This window comes from Halictus rubicundus, chromosome 4 (genome assembly GCF_050948215.1).
Source record: "Halictus rubicundus isolate RS-2024b chromosome 4, iyHalRubi1_principal, whole genome shotgun sequence".
Lineage (NCBI taxonomy): Eukaryota > Metazoa > Arthropoda > Insecta > Hymenoptera > Halictidae > Halictus > Halictus rubicundus.
The window spans coordinates 13,750,394-13,777,314 of record NC_135152.1 but is presented as its reverse complement, the minus strand read 5'-3'; the positions used below and the strand labels follow the sequence as shown (position 1 = coordinate 13,777,314).

The window sequence follows — 26,921 nt, the reverse complement described above, 5'->3', positions numbered from 1 at the left end:
AAATATGATTTATTGATAAGATATAAATTCTGTACAATATATATTCCCTGAATCGGCGGTTTCACAATACGATAAGAGCACTGGCGGAGTCGCGCGCTTAAATTACGCTAAACCTAGAAACAAGGGATGAGATCAAGCGCTCGAGATCAATCCGAGACCGATCGATGACTAGAAAGGAAAAGGAACGCGGGTTTGGTAGTACGTGTTAGAACATCGTGTAAAAATCGCAACTAAAAAAGAATCTCCCTATCGCTGGACCTTAATCCTAGAAATTCGTTGCAAATAGAATACTCTCTTACAAAGTAAATAACGATCATCACTCGCACTGGCCTAATCATTTTTACAAACACCCGCGGACGCAACCGATGTGCGAATTTACACGCAACAGGGTACTCATGTTGCGTGCAAACTGCAGCGCGCGTTGCTGCTTCGAAAACCTGGAGGACCTACAGTGGAAAGTTCTTTTTCTCTTCCAAATTTTCGTGCCACACATTTACACAGAATACCTCGCGAGCTCACGCCGCGACACCACTGGCAATACCAAACGATTCCTAAGACAGCTCTGATCGGCAGAGAACTGCAATGGCGGCGATGACTCATGCAACTACTGCGTTATCAACGCCTCGAGCTTCGAGTTTCGACAAATTCTCGAAAAGATCGGTACCCTGAGGCCTCCAGGGTTCAGGAGCACATTCTGACAGGTGGCGAAACTTTTCTAAAGACACTGGTACATGTTATTGTGGCCCATGTGATGAGTCGGGGGCAGCTGATGCTGCGCGTGGTACATCCTCTGGTCGTAACAGGGTTGATATTGCATCGGCGGACTGACACTCTGATCGCTATAGCAGTCGTACTCTTGCCATTCGGGGACGAATCTCTCCGGAGGATAGGGGAACGCCGTGTGCGACGGTCCTAGTCGTTTCTGCGCTGCCACCGCGCAGCTTCCCGTCGAGGAAGTGATCATGTTCCCGTTCTCGCTGATGCTCACCGTCACGTTGCCCACGTTCACCGTGATCTCGCCGGTTTCCGAGTTGCCCAGGGTTTGGGACAGGGCCCAGATGTAGTTGTGGGCGAAACGGAGCGTCTCGATTTTCGTCAGCTTCGTGTCTTCCGGGAAGGTCGGCAACGCCATCCGCAGCCGCTCCAACGCGTCGTTCAGGGTATGCATCCTGTGTCGTTCCCGATCGTTCGCCTTTATTCGACGGTTCCTTTTCAGCCGGAGCACCTGCAACCCGATCAATGGTTCCACGTGATCGTCTCAATCTCTCTCGCTTTTCTTTCGTTTCGAAACGAGCTTTCAGCTCGAATCGAGCTGGGTGGCGCGACGCTTCGAACCTGCGCCGACACTAGGCCCGTTCTAATTTTTATACGAATTTTCTTTTTCGCGTATTTTTCGAACGATTCGAATTGGCTACTGAAAATCTCGATTTACATGGGTTTTTGTACATATATTGTACCTTTTTAATGCTAAAATTTTTATCGAGTCTAATATAGATAGTCAACGATTTGAACCGGCTATGGATTGTAATTTTTGCGCGACAATTTTCTTTTTCGCGCATCTCTGAACCTGACGAACCTTCGAGATCAACATTGAGATCTCGTCGAGTCGAACGATTCGAATTGGCTACTGAAAATCTCGATTTTAGATGGCTTTTGTACACATTTTGTACTTCTTTGACGCGAATCTTTTTATCGAGTCTAATATAGATAGTCAACGATTTGAACCGGCTATGGATTGTAATTTTTGCGCGACAATTTTCTTTTTCGCGTATCTCTGAACCTGACGAACCTTCGAGATCAACATTGAGATCTCGTCGAGTCGAACGATTCGAATTGGCTACTGAAAATCTCGATTTTACATGGGTTTTTGTACATATTTTGTGCCTTTTTAATGCGAATCTTTTTATCAAATCTAGTATAGATACTCAACGAATTGAACCGGCTGTGGATTCTAATTTTTACGCGAATTTTCTTTTTCGCGCATCTCTCAACCTGATGAACCTTTGAGATCAACATTGAGATCTCGTCGAGTCGAACGATTCGAATTGGCTACTGAAAATCTCGATTTTACATGGGTTTTTGTACATATATTGTACCTTTTTAATGCGAATATTTTTATCGAGTCTAATATAGATAGTCAAGGATTTGAACCGGCTGTGGATTCTAATTTTTATGCGAATTTTCTTTTCCGCGTGTCTCTGAACCTGACGAACCCTTCAGATCAACATTGAGATCTCGTCGAGTCGAACGACTCGTGTACTTGTTTGACGCGAATCTTTTTGTAGAGTGTAAATATAGATAGTCAAGGATTTGAACCGGCTATGTATTGTAGATCGTTTGTAATTCTGGGCTGATGGAGCTTAGGCATCCGGGGGTTAACAAATGTAGAAATTCACAAGGTGTTTTCATGTTTACCTGCGTAGGGCTCTTGCACCGTGTATTCCGAGTTTTCTTCCGCTTTTCTTCCTTCGCCGGCGGAAACAGACACTCCGTTTGAATCTCGTGTTTCGGAGATTCGAAGCTGACGTCGAATCCAGAGTCTGAGGAACTCGACAGCTCGTCGAATCCTCCTTCGCTGCAGAACGAGTACTCCGAAGACATATCGAATAGTTCCTACGGAACGGAACAAAACCGATAAATTTATCAGTACTCTCGTACCTCGAAACATCATATTTTTCATATTTTTATTTATTCTTTTTCGGTCAAATGTAACTTTTCTAACAATTTTTAACAAGATATCTACTCGATGTACAGGAACATGAAAATGTTTTAAGTTTGTCTACGTCTATTCTGTTCGGTAGATATTCGTAAAATATTTCCGCAATAAATGTAAGTGGATAGATATATTTATAATAAACTCAAAATACTTCTACAGAAATTCTTACAAAAAGAATTTTTATAGTGTTCTAACATTTCATCACACGGTCATCTCTCTTTCCAAACACGGTGTAAATAATTGGCAGAACATCTTACTTGATAAATTAGTCGAACGAGTAAACCCAGTCCTCGATTATTCAATTTATCCAAGTCGATCACTTCACACTGGTCCAACACGCGTTACTATAATTTTTGTACGTTGCAAGGGAGTATCGTTTCACGGCATAGCGCGCGTGACCCGGCGGCAGCGAGAAAAATGAAACAAGAAACGAGAAGTGTCCTAGACGGGGCACAATTTGGTACTGCGAAAGTGGCATGGGGCTCTTAGAACATATATACTCTCCCGGGGGTATTTTGCCCCCTCCATAAGGGCGGTCCGCCTTCTATGGGGCACCGTACCAAGAGTTCACCCCATAATCACGACGGTGGGGCACCCAACGTTCTCCCCTCCACCGGGCTTTGTGTGCGTTAGACGCGTGCCACGGCGATGTAGTCGTACAGTTTAGGAGATTAGAGGTTTTAGGGCGATTACACCTCTTTATGCATTTTATGCGAAGGTGAATACGAAGTTTCGTGGTGTGCTGACAGAACGGTTGGCATAAGGACATTATGGTGCTTCGGTAATCATATTTTGTATTTTCGAAATCGCAACGGCGTCGAGAGGATGCGCAGAAGTCGAATCTTCAGGGTTGTTTATCCATTTTGTGTTATTGTAAATAAATCCTCCACTGTTCGTGTCTTTGAACTGATTTAACCAATCCAAAATTCGAAATCTGATTCGGATAAAATCTGATCCTACATTATATACTTGTATATTCTATCGAGTTAAATTTTTGCAAGTGTTCTCCCTATTTCTGTTTCAGACGCAATTGAGTTTATGTCGATACTTCAAGGGCGAATGCTGTCGATAAGTAAAATATGATTACTCTTAAATAACACGAAACAAGATTTTTAGAAAAGACTATATTTTCCCCTCTATTTAACTCTAATTTGTAGCTATTATTCAGCTGTTCAGGGCTCCGTTTTTCATTTGATAATTTATAAAATGCTCCACCTATAGTGATGCCAACCATGCGTGCAGCTGTGTACGGTGGGTCATCGGTGTCAAGGGGCAGCCGTACCACAATAATACACAATCGACAAATTAATTTACATATCACACAATCTTCCATGCTTGAATGTCTTACATGTTTGTACCATCGGTTAATTATTTAACGAAGACAGGATAAATATTACAATATTCTTGAAAATTTAATTCAAGTCTAAATGAAAGACAATTTCATTTTTTTTTTGCTGCCGACAGTTTGGTGTTCTCATTTTCATACAAATCACGGAACACGTGTAAACTTTGTAAATATTTATAGTATAGGTAATTAATTGTTTATTCTTACCTTTGTTACTGTGCAGGAGAGCGGAAATTGCTGACGTGCCTTCGTTCACCACCGTAAGGTGAAAAATATCGTTCTCTGATCTTCGATTCACCGCTGCCCCAGGATGTATGGTTTAAAATAAGTGGACGATAATCTAATAGAACCGACAGTGGCCATCTGTCACATTCGCTAATCAGTTGATAATGCCCTGGACATCGCTATGGAAACGTGCAGGTAGATCAGTCGGAATGGACAGGTATTTTCTAGCTGATTATAAGTTCTACGCCTAATCGATGCATAAAGTCACACATTTCTCAATAATACTCGACAATAAAATACCATTCTCAATAAATTACATAGTTTACTAAACATTTACTCAAAGAAAGGGCTGATTTAAAATTGCGTACTTACTCAAACGTTGAAAACGTGCAGAGTCACAGTCGGTTACAATTATTCTTTAAATATTGACAAAATTACACGTTCTACTTGTTTCTCGATATTTAACATTGAAAATGTAAAAGTACACTTATATATACAGGGTGTTTCACCTAACTCGAGCTCCTAAAATATCTCCCTTGTTTTTTATGATAGAAAACAATTGCAGAGGAAAACATTACTTGGTTCAGACGGGCAAATATTATGATAGGCAAAAAGATTTGTTCAAGGTTATATTTTTTGAGATTTCAAGGTCATCGAAGTTTTGTTTAAATGGAACGATATATTTTTATTATCGCTATATGACAGTCAAGGTTCAGACGAATTCAACGACCTGTAGTATTATGATCTTCACGCGACCTCCCCGTGACCTTCCCGTTTTCCTCTGACATTTTTTTTTCTATTATGAAAAACAAGCGTGACATTTTAGATGCTCGAGTCAGGTGAAACACCCTGTACACAGTGACTAATAAATGGTAGGTCACAATAAAACAGTGGTTGCAGACATTAATAAAATTATCACAAAATCAGTGACATTCGTGCCAACGGTATGCACCGAATAATCACGCGTCAACGTAATCACAGTCGGAGTCCCCATAAAATATGAAATTACACGCAGGTACACAGGCTTCCGAGGCTCCCACGAAATATCAGTATGCAAAGGGATCGCCGGTAGCACGATAGGACGATTTTGACAAGTATTAACGTCCATCAATCACGGCCACGTCAATTATTTGACACATTGGCTGTAGAAAGCCGTCTTCGTGTCCACATTCGTAATCACTGCTCCATTGAACTGGTTGCTCAGTTCCCAAGGCCTCGCGTTCCAGTAATATGCAAAATCGCTCGAATGGAGAACGAAAAATATCGAGACCGCGTGTGACATGTTTGCATAACGATTCGTTATCGGACGTATATTCGCGTGTCCCGAGTGTACTGTCAACAATTTGTTCAATGCGAGCACATTCTATCAGATACAGATGCGATCTTCCGTCTCCTCTCGATTTCTTCTTCCCCCTTCGAGTTCGATAATTAATCTCCATCACCTCTGATACTGACTAATGATCCAGGACGCGTTTCCCCGGAAGAAATTAAAAGTTCCTGCATCCTTCGTTCGCGATTAACGATGATAGTAATTCGAGTTTACGTATTATTGATGCACGGTAACAGTTTAGAACACGCGAGTACAGTAATTACACTCGCCCTTAGAATGCCGGCTTGAAATTCCTCCCGTCCCGTAAACGGAAGACGGATAATGATGCGTATAATGAGCGAAAATTACAAAACTGTTCGACCATAAGATTTACATAATTGCTATGCTTCCGACCGATAATTTCCCGAACAACTCGACGATTTCCTTTTGCACTTTGCCAGATACCCTCTTCGAGTAAACAGCCATTGGCACGCTCTTTTTACGCGAGCCGTTATGGCGTCGAGCGCTGTCGTTTCCATGGCGTTTTAAAATTGATTATGCGCTGGATATTTCGTCGCTAACACGAGGCGAGATGTTTTAGTAAGCATGAATTCGAAGATCAAGTTCTTTATTGACCCCGAGAGAATTCATTAGCTATTCGCGAACAACGTTGTGTACCATTCATACTTATTTTATATTAGGTAAAGTTTAATCAAGAATCATTTTTAATACACACTTCTTGCATTTTTAAATTTTTAATACCCTTCATAATCTCACCCCTTTGATATTCGTATAAGTATCATTGCTACTCTGCGAACAGCAAATTTGCAAAACCGACCTGTTTGCATCGAAAACATACATTTCCATTTACTCGTCGAAGTTTTTATTTATATAAATCGATATTAAATAACACTATCGTTAACCCATATTGCTTCTGTGTATTAAAACAAAGCGAAACTTGCAAGCACAGTATTATTCGAGAGACTTAATGGTACTAATTATTCATGTCATATTCTTTGGGGAAATTATATATATGGAAGAATAATATACCAGGTGTTCATTTGAAAACTTTCGAGCCGAACATCTCGAGAAGTATGAAAGATATTAATTTATAAAAATTTGTTACAGTTATGAAGAAATTACAAACTTTCTCGCTTTAAATATTTCCGAAACTAGTGCGCAGATAAAAAAAAGTATCCTACGAAAATTGCTGGTCTTTTTACGTACAATGAGATCCGATAATAAAAAATATAGGTTTCCATTTGAAAAAACAAAGTTGACCTTCAAATGACCTTGAAAACGCCAGCCAAATAAAAAACCGATACTGCCCCCCTCTTTCCCCCTCGAAATCCTTGGACACGTGTTTTACACTTTTTTAATGTCTTTCATATTTTTCGAGATACTCGGCTGGAAAGTTTTCAAATGAACACTCTGTATACGGAAGAATAATACTTAAAATGTACGAATAGCATTTTTATTCTTCGCCTCTACAAGGTCTACGTCAGAGATAAAATAGCCTAATGCATCAATGGAATTGATGCTACGTGATTTGCATGACACGGTTTGATCCGATTCGATCGAGCCTATCGAACTGACGCTAAACGAAAGCCGTACATAATACCGCTCTTTACGGGTCGCATTTGCATCGAAGGTGCTCGTCCATAATAATCGCGATTATGCACCGGCTAACCAGATTCTTTCGCCTTCGAAAATCGTCACGGTCTCGTGTCCTGCTAAACATTTTCACGGATCATCAACTTCAACATCATCGCGCGGATCTAATCTCGTCGGAAGGAACGCAAATGTCAAGACGCTCCGAAGAAATTGTCATTCCTCGGTGAAATTGTCATTTTATTGCAGCTATAAACGCGAGCCGCGTTGCCTAATCCATCGCAGTTCACGATCTCCCGGAAAATATTCGCAAGCTTTTAGTTTAACGGTCCGTATAAAAATGTTTATCGACGAGAAAGTTACAGTTAGAATAATTTCACGACGTAGAACATGGACGCGCGAAAGTTGCCATTTTAAATTGCTACACGGTTTCTTTATTGCCGGGAAAATGATCCGCCGGGAACGATGGACACCATTGCTACGATTTTAGGATTTTTCTGCGTAAACCGAGGGAAATTTATTATAAATGACTTGTATATTTCGTTTCTGAAAGAACAAATAGAAAGTTCTCAAAAAGTTGGAGCAATACATGAAAAATAATAACAATATTCCTACAGAGAATTTAGTGGTTAAATTTACTTAATTTTCATTCGATGCAACATTCATGGACAAAGTATAAACAAAGTTTACTGCTTACTTAAGTTTATATTAACGCATTTTCTAAATTATATTTTTTCTTGTGTGGTACTTTTCATTGAAGGAAATACAAATTTTCTAGAATGGTACTATCACAAGTTTTAAAACGCAATTTTCCTCGAAATTTTATAAGATTGATTTGTTCCTGTAAAATGTGTAGAAAGCAACATTCACGGTCGTTTTTTAATCCAACACCGACAGCTAAAAGAGGTGAGGCACCCTCTCCGGCAGAAGGGCGTACAACCAACCCTTTTTCACACTTTGAAAATTCGTGCCGTTTCATCGATAAAAGGACGCCGTGAAATCGACACCATTTCTGACACATGTTCGATCTGCCCGCGGAGGATATTGGGAATTACACGAAAGATTTGCTACCCGGTGCGTGCAAAATCGAAGATCAAATAAAAAAAAGGGGCGTGCAGGAACGCAGAGGAGGACACTGTCGAAAACGGAAAAAGGGTTCGTAGAAGACCTCCGAAACGATTCGCTCTAATTGGATAATTTATTGGCCACGTCGATAAATAATACTTCCACAGTTGGGCCTGGTGGTCGCGTGCCCCTCGTTCTCCTTATTCCATTAATTTATGTATCGCATTCCTTTGACAATTTTGCTCGGAAAATTACTTTAACGAATGAACAGAAATTGTATTAAACCGTTTCAGAAGTTGTTTTAATCTTTGGCTCTGATTTTAAGTTTAGAATAATAATACTTATATTGTTTAAGCTGCTAAATTCTTGTACATCAACCGTTATCGGTCAATTCAATCTTAGTTCGTCGAAGAGGTAAAGAATCCTATTTTGAAACTCGGTATTTCTATTTTGGAAGCAAGTATTCTTAAGATGGAAACGAATTTTGTTACATAATATGGCGGTTTAAATTGACTTTGGGAAAATATATTTTTCCTCGAGGTCTTGGAATTTTTTAAGGGGCACGAAAATGGCAATTTCCTCGAGGTTTATAATTTTTTATATGGCACAGGGATTCACCCGAAATTCGATCGGGCCAACCGAAAAATTCTCGGACACGAAATTCCTGCGGGTGTTCGATCGGAAAATGGCGCCGCGGTGAAAGCTTAAGTTTCAGTTTAGAATAATGATACTTATATTGTTTAAGCTGCTAAATTCTTGTACATCAACCGTTATCGTTCAATTCAATTTTAGTTCGTCGAAAAGGTAAAGAATCCTATTTTGAAACTTGGTATTTCTATTTTGGAAGCAAGTATTCTTAAGATGGAAACGAATTTTATTACACAATATGGCGGTTTAAATAGGTCTTAGAATTTTTTAAGGGGCACGAAATTGGCAATTTCCTCGAGGTTTTAACATTTTTTAAGTTATCGGCATCTACATGGCACAGGGATTCTCCCGAAATTCGATCGGGCCAACCGAAAAATTCTCGGACACGAAATTCCTGCGTGTGGTCGATCGGAAAATGGCGTCGAGGCAATAGAGCCGATCGCCTTAAATGGTTTTGCCTGCAAAAGGCGTGCTGCGTGAGAAGTGGGTTAACTAACTGGCAACACCCATGTTTCATATAGTTCACGGGAGTTTTCCCAGACCTGCAACAACCGCTCCGAGCAGAAGCCGGTCGAGCGCAAGAAAGAGAGAAGACACCGGCGATCTTTGTGCAACAGGACACTCTATCCCACGGCTTTCTTCCTCTTGCTCCGCGACAATGGCTGCGTCTATGAACAAGCAGATGCGATCACTTGCGTGGCTGTCATTGTGTTGCACGTGACACCGTGCGATTACGACAGATACGCCGACGAAGATGAGGTAACTGGCGGACGAACGACAACGCAGGAGAGTCTGCGGAGGTATTTAACGACGTAGAAATTCGCAGGTCGTATTAAACTGATTTTTAATCGGATCGGCGATAATTTCTTATAATTAGAGCCGGGCGGAGAAGAACACCTTCCTGAGAAAACAATTTGTTGTGGGAGATGGTGAACCGGACAGAAACGTAGCTTACAATGAGTTATTAAAGAAGAAAGATCAGTATCACGATTTATTTCTGTGCGAGGATAAATTCGAAGTCAAGTATGTGGTTTTAGAAGCTCATTGTAATGGAAGGATTTTCCATAATTTTATAACTTACACACTTGTTGGACGAAGTGTTCATTGATAGCATTATAGAAAAGCATGATTACGAGAATGGCGGATCCTTATATGAAATAAAAATGTTCTATATTCTTGATTTATATGCTTGATTTTCTTTCTTAACGCGTTAAGCGCCAAACATCAACCCCAGAGATTCTTACAAAATCGGAGTAGTTTAATTAATGAAACCAAAACTAGAAATTTCAAATGTATTATAGGGGACGTTTTCTTGATCCTTTCGAATTCGAAAGATTCCAATAAAATTCGGTCTACCTGAATATCACACAATAAAAATGAATTTCTAAACCCAGTCAAAAATCACTGTCAGTCAGATGTGACTGACGTGGCAGTTAACGTGTTAATAGGTCGAGTGGGTTAAAAATAACATGACAGTATTTTTATGTTCCCCTAATGTTTCTGCTGTTTCAAGTGTCCTCTTTTCGTCATAAATGCAAATGGTGCTTGTAAGAATTACATGTCGGGCGTCAAATGAGACATATCGCACGTCCCTAATACTAATCAATTGACATTTAGAGTTGCATGGAGGCGATGCCGGTGAAGGTATGCCGCTGAGAATGTCCCGACCTTCGACGTAAGCGTTCGGCATTCGCGTGCGGACGATTACTTCGAACTTCTGCCGGTGATAACGATCTAGGATCGGAATACGTAATGAGAGGCAGCGTTCGATCGTCGAAGGAACGTCGACGACGTCCTTCTCGAACGGTCGTCGAGAGAAAATCCGCGCGATCCAAGCGGATACGAGCGGAATCGTCTCGCTAAAGGTGAAAACACGGCTCTGTCCGACTTTTCAGAGCCGGCCGATACTTTATCGTCGGAGGTGGAGCTGCTCGCCTCGGCCTCCGGTAACTGTACACCTTCTCTTCTCGTCTTTCCAACGTTCTTTCCTCGCCGCCTCGTGCTCTTCCTCTCCTTCGAGACGCCCCCGTTCCCGCCATCCTGTTTGCCCGACCTTTCCACTCTCGCAAATCTCGCTATCCCCGCTGAAAAAAGCGAACAGAGGCTCCAAAGTTGCACGAATTTTATCGGTTTTTACTGAAACTCTGAATCGTAGATGCCCACCGATAAAATAGCTTGAAGCAACTCGTCCTGGATTCTTCCTTAGAAAGCTTCCGAAAACCTTTCAAACAGTGCCGCTAATTTCTTTAGTATTTCGAAACTAGTTGTTCAATTAAAATGTTATACTACCTATTTGATCGAACATTTACAACCAGACCGTGAATTTCATGCATTTGGGGCAAGTAAACTGCCCCCAGTGAAACTATTAGAGGAGTACATTATTTTCAGTTTATTGAATGTATTAAAACAACAGACACATTCTTTTTAACTGTAGTTTCTTACGATTAAGGCAGACAATTTTTAGTTGTTGTTTTTTTTTCAATTTCTTGTAACGTGGTGTTGGACGTTTCACGTTTCCAAACACAGCGATCGAATTTTCGCGGTCAGGAAATGGCAGTCCATTGTGAAAAATTTGTTGAGCAATGTCTGTCCAGCGTTATTCATTTCCACCACAATGGAACTAAACCGCGAAATAGAAACCGGAAGCGGACTTACTTCCTACCGAGTTTATGGTTGCGCAACACAATTTCCCTTTCGTTCCTCTCTTCCATCGCAATCTCCCTTCCTTTAACTACATTCACTGTCTCGTTAACTTGATTACGCTAAAACAAACAACATTTTAAACGTTATTTTACTCGTTTCTCTTCCTGGTCGATTTTGGAATCGCTCCATTCTTCGTGAACATTTTGAAAAAATGTAGGATTTTAAATATGTCGTAGGAATAAATGCGACTAAATTATATGTATGTATAAATTAGAAATTTTAAGTGAAGATGTAGAATGAAACTCTGCATAAAGTGGACAGTGGGCATCAATATTGAATCTGTACAAAATGAGTCATAAATGATAACCTACCATCTTTCTCTATAAAAATACAAACAAGGATCGTTTTGCATATAACTTCCACAATTTTTGTCCCAAATCGTCGAACGAGTTTCTAGAATTAGGTATAGAGATTATTCACTCTAAAACATTTTTCTTCCGGACAATTAGTTCGCCTGGAAAATTCGATTCTTTCGATAAACTTTTGCTTCCAACAATGTTTTCTATTCGAATTACTCTTAACACGTTGAATGCCACGTCACCCATATGTGGGTGACGGAATTATTTGTGCAGATTTTAAAATGAATTTATACGCTGATACATTCATTGTACTAACCTTGATTAGGATCTGTAACATGCAGGAAAGTTGGAGGATTACTCAGTATCGTACGTTTAATTTTTTGCAATTTTTATTTCATTAGATAACTTACTTTGATTTTATGGAATTTTTCGGGTTTCTAGTTTGGCGACCAAAGTGTTAAATCTGTCCATAATTGATAAGAAAAATATGAATACGTTCATCAAAAGATTTTAGCTCTCCAGTATTGCTGTACGCCTTCAACATCCGCTAAAACCGTCTCTTGCCTCTATATTTACCTGACGGATGAGAGAAGAAGCGAAAGCCGAATGGCATGAAGGAAGAGGTCGCAAATAATCTCGTTCTTGTCTTTTCAGCAACATCCTTTCCCGGCTGCCTCTGCCGTCCCTCTCACTTTCCGGCGTTCGTCGATTTCGTCGTCTTTCTTTCCGCGCGGCTCAACTTTTTCAGCCTGTCGATCGCCCCCGGCTAAAGAAATCGGCGAAGGCAAACGAAAAAAGAAAACAAAAAAGAAAAGAAATAGGCTGCACGGCAGCTCGATGAAACTTTTGCTTTTGCGCGGCCGACTCGACCCTCTCGAATCCAGGAGAATACCTACTCGAACCTCTAGAAAGATTTAACTCTTTGAGGCACACGCTTCTCAAGAAAATAAACACCTTAGTTGCACAGAATTTTGCAAATTCACTGCTTCAAACTATGCGCCAAACTTAATAACAGCAGCACACACAACCTACTGATGCGTTTTGATTTGCATACATTTTTTTCCCACTTATTTACACATTTACCATCGGTACATAGCATTGTCAACTGAATGAAAAACTTTAAATAAAATATTAAACTGTATGACTATGAGTAACTTCAACTTTTCGAGGTGGGTTAAAATATATCCCACCATGCATGAAAAGCTAAGCAAAAGGTGGGATAGTTTTAAACCCATCTAGCCCCAAAGAGTTAAAATGCGGAGGAAGAAATTAAACAAACCCAGGCGGAGTGTTAAAAATGACTTTTAAGGGCCCGGGATAGTCGCGTGACTTTTTAATTAATAATTTCCATTCACAGGCTTCAGACACAGACTTAAGATCCGTCTTGGTCTTAAGTCTGTGACTAAACTTGTCACATTTTTTGCTCTGTATTATCGATATTAAGAAATTCTGACGCCAAAAACGTCCTTCAAGTTTTTGGCTTTGTTTCGCAGAGAATCGAGACAAAATATAGCTCAATTTGTAGCTGGAGATATTTTCTAGCGCGCGCTGGTCTCGACATCATCCAGAAAACTCATCCAATGACAGAAAAATGCTCGGATTCCACGGCATGCACATCGTCCATTTTTGGCCTACTTCTAACGCTTATGTTACCAAATATTCGCATAATCTCGTCAGCTCATGACCAGCGCACACTAGATTGAACCTTCCTCTTTCGAACGAGCCCTTTACCAGCGACAAAATATTCTTATATAAGGACGAAAAGTTGAGGCACGTAAAACCATTTTTCGCCTATTTTTGTCGGTAACGTGGTCACTCTACCTTATCGCGAATCTACGAAGACCGAATCGAATCAATAAATCGAATCAATTCAACGATGTACTCGAGTTATTTGATTCAAGATCAACTTAGGAGAATATTAAATGTATCAGAGGAACTTCGGACCACCACAGATCACTGTAGAACATAATACAGTCAATTCTCGATATATGTCAACAACACTGGTCATGTATCGTGCAAGGACGAAAACTTGAGGCACGTAAAACCATTTTTTGACGGTAATGTAGTCACTCTACCTTATCGCGAATCTACGAAGACCGGGCCCTTAACCTGTTCAAATTAGTAAAAGTTTCTATTTTTAATGAAAATCCACAGTCTTCAGTCGATTTTTTACTGTAGCAATTAAATCGAAAATACGTAAAAATTGAAATCAGAGTTATCGTTCGTAACTTCGTCATTCGTAGTAATAATAATTCAATACGATTAAAGATAGGAGTACAAGTAGAATAACAACAATTGAATATAACTCTTTAGAAAGCAAACTTAGAAAGCAAACTGTCGACTTGTCCGAGTCCACATTCTTTAGTTTTATATTCCTCTTCGCGTTGAACCAATAATGTTGCCAACAAACGTTTAGACGTTTCGAACGAATCGTTTTTATAACTTTGAAGAAAGTTGCTTACTTACGATCTTCGAGATCTTCATTCGGGACTACGGCGCAATGGCTGCTGCATCGGCGCCGATCGTCATGCTTGTCGCACGCACGTGTGCGGTTTCGAGCAATACGCTCCAATTGGTAATTATGCGTTGCATCGAGCCCGCCGTGGCTCCGTTTTCTTGTACCCGGCGACGTATAACAAGGGTGTAGATAACGATCAACATTGTTCGATGCCGGTTTTAGATTCGGAGAAAGTCGGCGTGTCCAGGAGTTTGCCGGAATTGCGTAAGGCCACGTCGATCCCTTAATTACCGGCGATGTCGGCTAACCTATTAATTAGCCGATCAGCTCGTGAGAACGTTGCGGATAGAATTTATAGCCGCAAGGATCGACGGGGTTTTAGAGAATTTTTAAGAAGCCCGCGAGTGTATGGGGTTCATCGCACGATTCTTTACTACGGTCCTTTTCTCACGGATTAATTAATGTTTATGGCTGATTGTTTCTCTTTTTTCAGAGGCTATTTGGGAAGAGACTAGACTGTTGGCTCGGAACAATGTTTCCGTTCTGCTGCACAACGCGAGTTCTGAAAATTAAATATTTAATTCTACAGGCTCGGACGAAGTTACGCTCTTTTATAAGGAAAAATGAAAAAATCGATTTTTTCTAAGTACCCTTTGGAAATGCCAATCAAGGTACTGTCCCTGCCTCGCAAGAAGTTGATGCTCCAGTAGGCACATGATTAGGCTTTGACGTCACACGCTGCATAGTATGCGCAACCGCTGTAGCCAATAGAGCAGCTAGAGGCGTGCCCGTTCCACTCTGACCAATCAGCCCCGCATTCCTTTCACGAGACTTCTTGTGCGGCACGCACAGTACATATTATTTTGTCTCATTTAATTTTGACAAATGCCTCTCAGATGACTCAGAGTCAGTTACTCAGAGATAAGTTAGATGACACCGTAGCGGAGCCAACGGAGCGTCAAGAAAAGAAAGTAATAGCTGATATAATAGTGTATGTAGCTGCTGTATTTTTCAATGAATGCAGACAATTTTTATTTTACCATAAAACTCCGCAGTCCAACAATAACCATCTTTCGGACCAAGGAGGGACTATCCGGCAGAGTTCGGATTTGCAAATAATCCGTTAATTATCGTTCGATTTTATTTGTAATCGGCAGCTGGCGGCTCGCAAGAGGAAACCTCGGCAGGGCTGATTATCTGCGCGAGGGCCGCTAATTTTCCAGGAACGCGTGTCTTCCTCGTTTCCATCCTCGACTTCCTCGTGGTCTTATCGACGATCGAAAAGGAATGCGCCTGGTACGTCGGCCACGAAACGACGATAAACGGCACGACGGAATTGCCGGTTTGCTCGTCTCGGATTATCGGGCGAGTGCACCGAGTGCACCGAGTGCACGCGTCCCGCGGGACGCCGTGCCGGGAAGCTCTACGTGCGAGCATGTGCATCGCCGCGGCTTCCGTAAGTGTGCCGTGCGTCGTTTCCGGTAGGACGCTCCGGTGCATCCAACTTGCAGCCAAACCTGTCCGTGTGCGGGTGCGCTAAGGATGCAACGGACTTGTTCCCGGCTCCTCCTTCTCGCAGATTTCCTGCTTCGAATTATAGAGATTCTGTTTGCTACTTTCTAGTCATTTTGTGCCGACTCCGGTCGATGATCGTGCGAACATTGTGATTCATCCCTCGACATGTAGCATCCACTCTCTATTTATGCGAGGGGTGATTAAAAATAAGAATTGCCCAAGTCAATCGTCAGTTTTGTATTTAACCTATTCATTTCTGTCATAAGTGCATAAAATATGTCGCCTATTTGTAATAATCAAGATGATGCGAGGTGGAAAATTAGGATTTAATTGAAGCAGTCGGAAGGCAGATTTGAAATTATAGTAGAAGTGCTAGGAACAAAGATATATGGATACATGGTCACTCTTTCGACACTTATGTCAGGGTTCAAATGAAAATTGAGCACCACGTTCAAAATCTTCTGTATCTATTTAAATCTCTCGACGTCTAGCTGTATGCATAAAATATAAGTGATCGTTGAATTCTTTTGGCACACAAAATATACAAAAATTTGTACAAGTTTGAGAACTGCAGATTTTGTGTGCACATTTGACAAAAGTGGCCAGTGAGCATACAAACCTGTGAAATCATTAGGGTTTAAAAGCATAATTATTCTCACTTTATTAAAAGTATTGAGCGAATAAATACAGTTTTGTTCGGCTCCTCTATTTTGTACGACTGCCTCGTGCGATTTTTATGTTGCAGAAGACTCCGCAGTCTAATCACGATTACTGTCGATCGATGCGAGAGATATATAATTACAGCAAAATCAGGTTTTAATATTAAACTACCAGAGATGGAGTTTCGTGATTTCAGACCGTGGAATTCGGTTGCCGCAGAAATTACGAGCGAATGCTAAGCCGCATAAATAACAGAGAGATGGTGGCAAATAGAGACAGTAATTCATGGTGTCGGGTACCCGTTGACGAACGCTGCTCTTCTTATGGGAATCACGTCGTCGGATTGTTGCGTGTTCACAAAAGCAGACGCGACCGGTGAGAACCGGGCTAGGATAGCATAAAATACGAGTCTGGTTGCTAAAGAGGACATTAAAACGATGATTACTGTGTTTCAATTATATTACAAAGCTTGTTTGTTCATTCTGTTACTTGAACTTTCTAACTGGACTCCGTCGCTTCCGCGAGCGCTCTTTTCTTTGATTGAACGCGAGGCGAATTTTAATTATCCGCCATTGAAACTGTTTTCAGTACCTCGTGGCGTAAAACTTTCAATCGAACACTATTCTCGGCCGTTTTTATTCCAGTGCTCTCGAGCATAATGTGGAGCAGTAATGGCACAGTTGTAAGAGAGTATTTTAATATATTTTCATATGCTTAAAAGAGTGTGAAGGCTAATTAAAATTTGTACAAGAGCGCGGAGTTACAGAGCATGTAATATTTACACACTCGCCCAAACTAATTCGCTCGCGAAATATACGAGATGCAATGTAGTGGAAAGCAGAACGTTTTTCAGTGTGTAAATAAAGATAAGCGAAAACGTTCCGGCTAATAGCTATTCGATACTAATTAAACGCGGATTTCGTGTCGGTTTCAAGTGCTATTTTACCCGGACCTCGTATTGTTAATCACCGTTCAAAGTCTTGATCGTCGAGCACGGTTTCAAATTTTCACTTATTCGAGAGATCCAAACTTTCAATGGCTTCAGAAATTCATAATATGTACATCAATTCTGTAAAAAAATCGGCCAGGAAAACATTCCAAATTTTCCATCTTGGAATCGCTGAAACGGTGAAGATTGTTTTACAAAAAGTTCTAAAACAAACACCTGTCGAACCCCACAATTTCCATAAATAATTTCGATGCAAACTTCATTTGAAATTCGATAGAATCGCAACAGAAAATCGCAGATCAACTTTTCCGAGATCACCGACAAGGGGAAACTTCTTTTTAAAAGGCCACATCGAAATGAACCTGGGGAAAAAATTCTTTAAACTCTACGAATTCATAGGATTCCAAAAGAAAAGAGAAAACGTGAATTCACTCTTGAAAAGGAGCACAGGCAGAATATTCTCCGATTTTTTGAACACGCGAATGCAAGAGACAAAAGATTACACGGTGTCTCGATAATTTATTGGAGCGGTGTGCTCCAGAGGTCCGATACCAATGAGTATTTCGGGCAACAGTGGTGCTCAATTCCTGTGGGTCCGTTTCACGGCCATGATGGAACCACGAAAGAGACTCACCTGGCACGTCTCGGCACAAAAGGATCAAAAAGGTTCGCCCCCCTTTCGCTCGGTGTTACGGGGCACAGACTGTAGCCTCTCCTTCGAGCGGAGCTGTGTTTCTCTCTCTCTCTCTCCATTCCTTCCACTCCCATAGCAGAGGCCGCATACCTCCTTAGGATGCAGTGTAGACCTGTCCATTGGCTGGCAGACATCGGTTCTTTTCCGAAACGACGACGACGACTCATGAAACCGAGAGGATAGAGAAACCGGGGGGAATAGTTGTACAGATAGCCGTGTGCCGGTGCGTCATGAGGTTCAGTGAATACGTGAACGTTCCTTGAACTGAGAAGCAAGTGCCCGGGGATAGTCAGCGATCGACCAAGAAAGAACAAAACAAAAGAGAGGAAAAAATACACGTGCTGCGATGAGTTGATACGCCGCGCTGCTGGGGAAGAAGGATCTTGAACCGACTTTATGAGGTAAGGACCTTGAAGGATATCGTTCGCGGTGCGACCGATTGCAAAAGTCCCGGGGACACGATAAAAACCAGGACTATAACGCCAGGCATTTCGCTCGAGGATCCTGGACGTTCGAATTAATTGCTGTTCTAAACTAGTTACTCCGTTTTCGGAGCGAGCACCTTTCAAGCAGCCGGTCTAGCCTTGCGAAACACGAAATCCTTTTATATTGAGCGTAATCTGTCCGCCGCGAGTTGTCGCGTTAGTGCAACCGTATCCTGTTGATATTTCCTTGACCTGCGAGGAATTGCGACATCTCGATGCGCGACATTACGGTTGATATTTAATCGCTCCTTTTCTGGTGCCCATCTTTTTCGAGCTGACTTTCCGCTTCGGTGATCTTCGAATTCCTTTTTTTATTTCTGCCTTTGAGGGATTAGAGATACTCGATGCGAAGGTGCGAGTTGGACGCAGTCATTTCTATTTTGAATATACGTTCTCCCGGTTCTTGCATACCGATCTCCCATAGACCGCAAGCGTAATGGCACTATGACAATGCCTCGAGGCACGCGGATCTTGCCAAACTACCGTCACCGTTTTCGCCACTCCGACGGAAACCAGTCTGACTGGCATGAGCGGGCTAGTCGATGTCTCGGCTTCGCGGAGCCGGTGTCAAGTTCGTGGAACAGGAATATTCGCGGACAAATTGCTAGATCATTAATTCGTATCGATTAATTCGCGAATTTTCCCACACCCCCGAGCAGCGCAACCTTGACCTCGACAGAAAATCCAGTCGGTTTTAGGGCGTTGAGAGCCGAATGTCCGTGTGGCACATCGTCCATTTTGTTTCTCTGTTCTATTCATATTTGTCGCTAGGAGATGATTAAATTCACTCAGCGCTCTTTGCAAGCCTGTGAGAAGCCAGTTTCGTGTAACGTAACCATAACAAATATGTAAAATGAAGTTTCCACTACTTGTGGGATGACCTGATCAATTCAAAAGATCCCCCTTTTTGACTACTGTGACAATATGGTTATTCAATTCAGTAGGAGCCAATAAACAAATAGATCTATAGAAAATACTTCCAAAAACGAGTTTGAAAAAATTGCTCGATGAATGTACGAACGGTGTTGAACATTGTCCGAATGGTCCACTATTCGGTGGTTCAAAGGTCGTTTAATTAACACGTTCACGGACAGTAAAAATTTCAGTGAGCTGCGAAAATAGGCAGGCAGTTTTTCTTGAAACTAGTCGTACTATCCGAAATCTGATTAGACGTAAACAATATTAATAAGTTAACTGTCATTGGTAATGCCAGTTGGTCATTACTTTGAAATGTATATGAATTACAAAAACTTAAGTTTGTGTAAAATTAACCCTTAAATGCACGAGTGGGGTCCGCGAAGGACCCCAGTATTGGATTTTGTGTTAACATTTTTAGACTCGCCATTTTTAGTTTACAGAAATTTTACAGTTTTACAGAAAGTTTACAGAAATAAATTGTTAATGGATTATAAATTCCTCAATGGACCCCATGTATGCATTCATGTTCCTAATATTTAGTTTACCTATGCACTTAAGGGTTAAATAAATGAAAATTGGCTTTAAAATTTGAATGCTACAGCATTCGTGTCATTTTGCGTCGCTATGAGAATGAATGCTACAGCGTTCGCGTCCGCGAACGTGTTAATAGACAGTGGATTTCATTTATGATAAAAATGAGTAGATAAAATGTAGAACGGGAAAAATATGCGGATAAATTGATTACAAAATAATTTCCTGATGTATGACGATATAGTTCTGTACCATTTTCAGCTTTCTGAGCATCTCTTTTGCAATTTCTTCCGCGCAAAAATAGTCTACTAATCAAGGGACATTAAATTCCTGCAAGCGTGCACAACAGAAAAGTTGACCGGTCAACGGGTAAACAATGGCGTAGCTAATCCTAGATAACTGAAGTCAGTCTCCGATTTGCGAATAGCTTCCGCTTCGGGATGCAAAGTTTACGGTCCGCTCGTTGAATAGACAAATAAATCCGCTGGTAATCGAGGATTGACGGCCGCGGGCGGTTTCGAGACGGCCTCTATGAAATTTCACGCGCCGCTGTTCGCCGGCCTCCCAGTGGCGTAGAACCTTCTCGCGAATCCGCGAGACCGATTTTCTCTTGGAAAGCAAAAGAGTGCACAAGCGGGTAACTGTTCCCGCGGCGCTGGTGCGCGCGAGGACCCGGCGTCCTAGACTCGTTAATCGCCGGGAAAGGCGGTGAAACAGAGAGAAGCCCAGAAAACGGAGAAGCCGTGGCGCGCGAAAGGGGGGAGCAAAAGAAAAAACCGTTATGGTACCCTCCCCCCCCCCCCCTCCCTTCCTTTCAAACGACCGAACGCCATTACGTTACGCGCCTGGAATCCTGACACTGTGCGACCAGGTGATACCAGGATGAATGACTAAGAAAACCAGCGTCCTGCCACGCGTTTGCGCTCTTCTTCTTCGCTCGCCATTTTTTTGCAACCGGCTCCTCGACTTCCTTCGCGGACAGGATGTCGCGCGTTTCGCGATAACATCTCTCGAAGATGTATCATTCACCTTGGAACCTCTCCGACGTACTTCCTGGTACCGTTCGTTTCGAAGAACACGAACCTATGCTGCCCTTCTTGTAGTTGAGAGCGAATTTTTTCGCCAGGTGTAATTGTCTTCGCGTGTCAACGTCGGAGGTCCGAGAGATCATCTTTCGCCCATGTAGCGAACTCAATATACAATGACTAATATTCGGACGCTTTTAACCATTTGCACTCGAAGCTATTTTAATTACAAAACGAAACATTTCTTCCGACCTAGAATATTTCTTTTCCATATAATTTTTTTTTATGTTTTACATACGAGAATGGTGCAATTTACTCTTGGAATACTGAATTGTAAAATGTAAAAAATATTTTGAGTAACGATACAGCAATTTTTAGAGACGCCTTACAGTCGCCATTCGAGTGCTAGGGGTTAAAAATCGTATAACTTTGTTAATATTGAACCATACGACTTGGAGTTTTTTAAGAAGTTAGCACAATTGGTTTGCTACATAAAGTGAAAAGAATTATTTACGAAAAAATATTAAAATATTTAAAAAAATATAATAAAATATAATATAATATATTAAATATAATATTTATTAAAATATTTTATTTATTTATTAAAATTGCAATTGGTCGAAATTGCAAAGAATATACTAAAAGTATTTTGCAATTTTTTTATGTGGACTTATATTGAAAAATTGGAAAATACGATTTGTTGATCTGTATGAATTATACATAATCTGAGAATTTCATAAAAATCGGTCAAGATTGCAATGAGCGAAATTCTGCGATTTTCACCCTTAAGCTTTCATCGTTAAACGTTTGTAGCTCATTGCAACGTTGCCCGATTTTTATGAAATATTCCGAATATGTATAATTCATACAGATATACAAAACGTACCTTTTAAATTTTTCAAAATGTTGCAAAATACATCTTTCAGTACTTCCTCTGCAATTTCGACCAATTGCAATTTTAATTTAACATTTCTTCTAACTTCTCAAAAAAATTCTAGTAGTATAGTCCAATATTGACAAATGTATACGATTTTTAAGAGCGTCCGAATATTAGTGGGATTCACTGTAGCTTCCCAATATGTCAATTAAATTAATAAATTGCTTTTCGGTTTGTGTTTCAACCTTCAACTCGGAAAACAAATTGCTCCAACCTTGTGCAAGACAATCCCCGGTATTAAATCGATATGATGGTAAAAAATCCATAAATTGGAAAGGTAAATAGCGACAATTTTATAAATTTCTTTTTCGAAAATGTGTCAAAGTGTGATCAATTCAGATACCCAGAACTCGCACAGAATCACTAAAAAAAAAAAAACATAAGCAACACGATTTGATGAAAAAAATTGTCACCATTATACGTAAGCAATTCTTTGAATACAACCGCAGAATAATGACCATAGTGATCACACTGAGGCGTTCAAGTTGATGGTACCATTGAAGTACATCTGACCGTGCACTCGCGACGCGAATATGCATTATCCCGTGACACATTTTGCCACGCGTTACCTCAGCGAATTCTGTCGCACAGTGCCTCAGCGATTTTTTTTCCATGGGAACAAACGCCCCGCGATAAACACGCTCGCGCGAGAAGAAAAAGCTTTCTATCTAGATGGCACAGAAATTAATTCCGCGGCGCGACGCGGCGAAAACATAATAAACAAACGAAACGCCTTTAACGGGACGTTGCTTGTTGCTCGAGCTACGCTGCATAAAATTGAATATACAGGGATTTCTCGATGTATGTCAACAACGCGGATCTCGCCAGCGTCATGTATCGTCCAGGAGACATTCCCGAGCCGTGTTATGTTTACACTCTTCGGCGTCCGAGGTCTTTCGAGCTTCGTGACCCCTCACGGGGTATACCGCGCGGTAGTGGGGATAATTCCGCGACATTGTAATTTGCTGTCGTAATATTACGTTCCATATATTAGGTGTACCCATAAGTAATCAATTATTTGCAAAGAATTTGTTTTGCCTTTAGTTCTGTACCGATCGTTGAACAGGAAACACGTGTTCTTTTACAGTTTTCGGAGCAGCCTGTGTTCAAAATATTCTAATAATTTTTTTTACAACCCTGTAATAAAATGGCGGCGTCCGTACCTTCCGAGGATCATATTCGTCATTGCATACTTTTTCATTTTCATGCGGGATTTAATGCAACGGTGACAACAAAGAAAATTTGCGATGTTTACGGAGATGTATTGAAGGTCAACAAGTGTCAACGTTGGTTCAGAAGGTTTCCTGCTGGCGATTATGATCTCTCTGACAGGCCTCGAAGTGGACGACCAGTTGAGTTTGATAATGACACCCTAAAATCTCTAGTGGAAGCTGACCCAAAATTAAGTATACAGGAATTATCGAGAAGCCTTGGATCCACATGGTCAAATACAAAGGCACCCACACGAGATGGGAAAGGCATATAGGCAAGGAATATGGGTACCGCACCAATTATCTGAGACTAACGAGAATATTCGTCGATCAATTTGCACTTCATTGCTATCCAGATTTCGTAGGGATCCATTTCTTAGCAGAATCGTTACCGGAGATGAAAAATGGATTCTTTGTGATAACATAAAGCGTTCCGAGCAATGGCTTTCTGCAAATCAAACCGCAATATCAACCCCTAAACCTGGCTTATCACTTAGAGAGGTGTTACTGTGCATTTGGTGAGACTGTCGTGACATAATTCACTTTGAGTTGTTGAAACCTGGAGAAACAGTTACCGCTGAGTTGTATTGTCAGCAATTACAACGGCTGTATTCAGAACTATTGAAAAAGAGGGCATCTTCAGTCCACAGAAAAGGTGTAAAACTGCTAATTGATAATGCCCGGCCCTATACAGCGAAACTCACTCAGGAAAAAATTAGAGAATTGCAATGGGAAGTTTTACCGCACCCCCGTACTCACCGGATATTGCTCCCTGTGATTATGATCTTTCCAGATCTCCGGAGCATTATTTAAGAAATAAAACTAATTTTGGTTCACGAACCCTGGATTTCTATAAGAGAGCGATTGAAAATTTGAAAGATGTCAACTGTCCTTGATAATGATGAAATTAAGAAATAAAAACTTGAATTTACTACAAAGTTTGTTTCATATTTCAAAATAATTGATTACTTATGGGTCCCCCTAATAGGAAGGTACATATCCAAATATTGGCGATGTAAAATCTGGTGGAAACAAGTTCGATTGATAATTGCGGACACTTGTGAATTTATCGGTAACGCGACTGGAACTCCAGTAAAATAATAATCGCGCTGGATTCGGACTTCTCTTCCGCAATCTACGCGAACCATTAATATACCCGATGCCAGCGGGGTACCTTTTCTCGTTAGAGCGCGTAATCTATAGCAGAGTGATTTCATTTTCGCGTGTAGCAACGCGCATCGTCAGCAGTCGTCGATACGTTCGCGGTGGGGGATTCCAGATGCGATTTCAACTATCTATGTTCATCATTCAATTTCCGGGCCGTCTCGAGCCTGATTGGAAGTAACTGCCGCTTCTATTTAAGGATGGGAGCGTTCGAAATAATGCCGGTCAGCTGTTTCGGGTGTGTTTTCTAAATAACATCGACCTAAATAACCAAATCGCTCGAATCAAATACTCGGTCTCGGAACAAGTGTTGGCCAAGAAGGTAACTGCGAAGAAATCGTGCCGGCGAGTTAATGACACGAGACCAGTGGTTCGCGAAACGGATAAAATAATTTCCTCAACGGATTAAACGATACCAGACGAGGATGCGGTTCATTAAAGACCGAAAGCCTACTTTTCTCCTTAAGCCTAATGGGACCCGGTCAATTTTGTCGGTTGAAATTGATTGAAAGTAACGACCACGTGTGTGTCAAGACTAGGCTCCGTGGAAGATTCGCAATCAGGAGCACATCTTCTCAATTATCGCGACTCGTACGCACCGAAACTCAAGCAGTCGAAGCTCGGACAGTAAATCATGCGCGCCATTACGCTCGCGATGGGCTGGTAACTTTATCCTGCATAACGTACGGTTATCAGAGTCCACAAACATCGGAGCAAATTGGTATTTTGATTAGAGCAGATGGAACCACGGTCCATTGGACCATCTTCTGTCTGCAAAAGAGTATCCCCGTTATCGAGACGCATCTTCAGGAATCTTTGTTTCTTAATTGTTCCTCCGGGTGGCAACGACTCGTCCATTGTGATTCCGATCGGGGGGGTTGATTATCCGCGATCTTCCTCGAGGGAAATCCGCGGATTTCTTCCTGGTACGGAAGTTAGGCGATGAATCCATCGCTCAATCCCGCTGTATCATTTTACACTCGGTCGCTGGTAATTGCCACCTCTGCTCAAGGTATCTCGCGTGCGTGTGTGCGCATCCGTACGGTGCAAGCATGCTGCTCGTCATGGATTTTAACGCCGCGTGGTTTTCCGCGTTGCGCGCCTCCGAGGCAGGAATCACGCTCGCACCGAGACCGCGCGAGCCTAATTATTGTTGCAGATTAGGCTCGAGCCGCGCGCCGATAAATATTTACAAAAATTTCTCGTTGCCCCGCTTATCGCCGACATCGAGGCTCCTCGAATTTTCCCATGAATATTCCGAACACCCGTTGCGTACAACCGGGGATAGTGAAACCACTGTCTCGTAAAAGTTCACGAAAGTAAACAAACGAGCATCGTTGTTGCGTAATGCAGCACCCTGCTGAAACATTATTCCATGGAATGTAGAAAGCATAACAGGGATGCTTTGTTCCTGGGCGATCGACCGTTCGAAATAGAATGAAATATAAAGTGCAATTTTTCCGCGTTTAATTTTTCTGTCTAGCGAATTACTGTATTAAATAACAATGTGAGAAGAATACAGTGCAGTTTTCTACCGATTGTTCCACGTTATTGGCTTCTTTCTTAGGTCAAATGTTTAATTGAACGAGCTTAGTGGACTGATGTGTTCAACACAAATGTGAAAAGTGGAATAAATTGTTGCTTTGTAATATTGAATGAGACACATGTTGAACATTTCAATCTGAATATTGGTTCTTTGTCCTACATTCTTGTAGCAAATTGTAAAATCTGGATGCAAAATAAATAAATTCTAGGAATTTAATCGTGGCTCATGGCAAAGCCAATAAACTCATTGGAAAACTATTCTAAATAACAGTTAAAATTATTCAACTGATTCAATGCAAGGTACCAAAAATTATGCACCAACAATTAGCCTTACAATGGCTCCAATGATCGTCATTATGAAATAAATCGCGAAGCAGAGCACCAGTATTATTTCCATATCAATATTGACGTATTAAAATCATTAACAGATGAAATAAACTTCTGTGAAACTCCATGCTCGACGATATATGTCAGTATCATCCAGCATAAAAGTCTTGAACCGATAAGCATACAAAGTATCGAGGGCACCATTGGTAGCGTTCTTAAGTGCCCGGGTAAGTCACGTGACTTTTTAATTAATAATTTCCATTCACAGCCTTCAGACTTAAGATCCGTCTTGGTCTTGACCCGACGAGTCATAATGACTGAACTTGTCACATTTGTTTGCTCTGTATTATCGATATTATGAATTGTGACGCCAGAAATGTGCTTGCAGTTTTTGGCTTTATTTCGTAGAGAATCAAGACAAAATATAGCTCAATTTGTAGTTGGAGATATTTTCTAGTGCGGGTTGGTCTCGATTTCATCCAGAAAACTCATCGAATGGCATAAAAATGCTAGGATAGACTAGAAATGCTAGGATGCATTTCTAGGATCCCAAATTTCTGAGCTCCCTAATTTCTAACCTC

General features: G+C 41.2%; 3 protein-coding genes across 4 annotated transcripts in view; 2 read left to right on the top strand and 1 right to left on the bottom strand.

The window, feature by feature from the left end:
- Positions 1-26,921, top strand: part of LOC143353582 (uncharacterized) — a 385,968-nt gene that overhangs the window by 327,331 nt on the left and 31,716 nt on the right. The window lies entirely within an intron of this gene.
- Cad74a (cadherin 74A) overlaps positions 1-26,921 on the top strand; it is a 110,448-nt gene that overhangs the window by 62,843 nt on the left and 20,684 nt on the right. The window contains exon 2 of one of the 2 annotated variants that reach the window (XM_076786989.1): positions 18,503-18,598. The gene's annotated coding sequence lies outside the window, so the exon portion shown is untranslated. Of the gene's footprint in view, positions 1-18,304; positions 18,599-26,921 lie in introns of those variants that run through there. The other variant, XM_076786988.1, reaches the window with a different exon arrangement.
- Positions 716-2,604, bottom strand: Tap (basic helix-loop-helix neural transcription factor TAP). The gene is made up of 2 exons (XM_076786128.1): positions 2,416-2,604; positions 716-1,225 (listed from the first exon to the last, which is right to left on the bottom strand). Exons 1-2 carry the CDS (start codon positions 2,599-2,601, stop codon positions 716-718), a joined length of 696 nt encoding a protein of 231 aa, XP_076642243.1. The 5' UTR covers positions 2,602-2,604.

Bases quoted from the DNA above. Each gene is read 5' to 3' on its own strand.
- Tap (XM_076786128.1), bottom strand. From the start codon at position 2,601: ATGTCTTCGGAGTACTCGTTCTGCAGCGAAGGAGGATTCGACGAGCTG. The intron at 1,226-2,415 runs GTAAACATGAAA...ATCGGGTTGCAG, and splicing joins GGTGCAAGAGCCCTACGCAG to GTGCTCCGGCTGAAAAGGAA.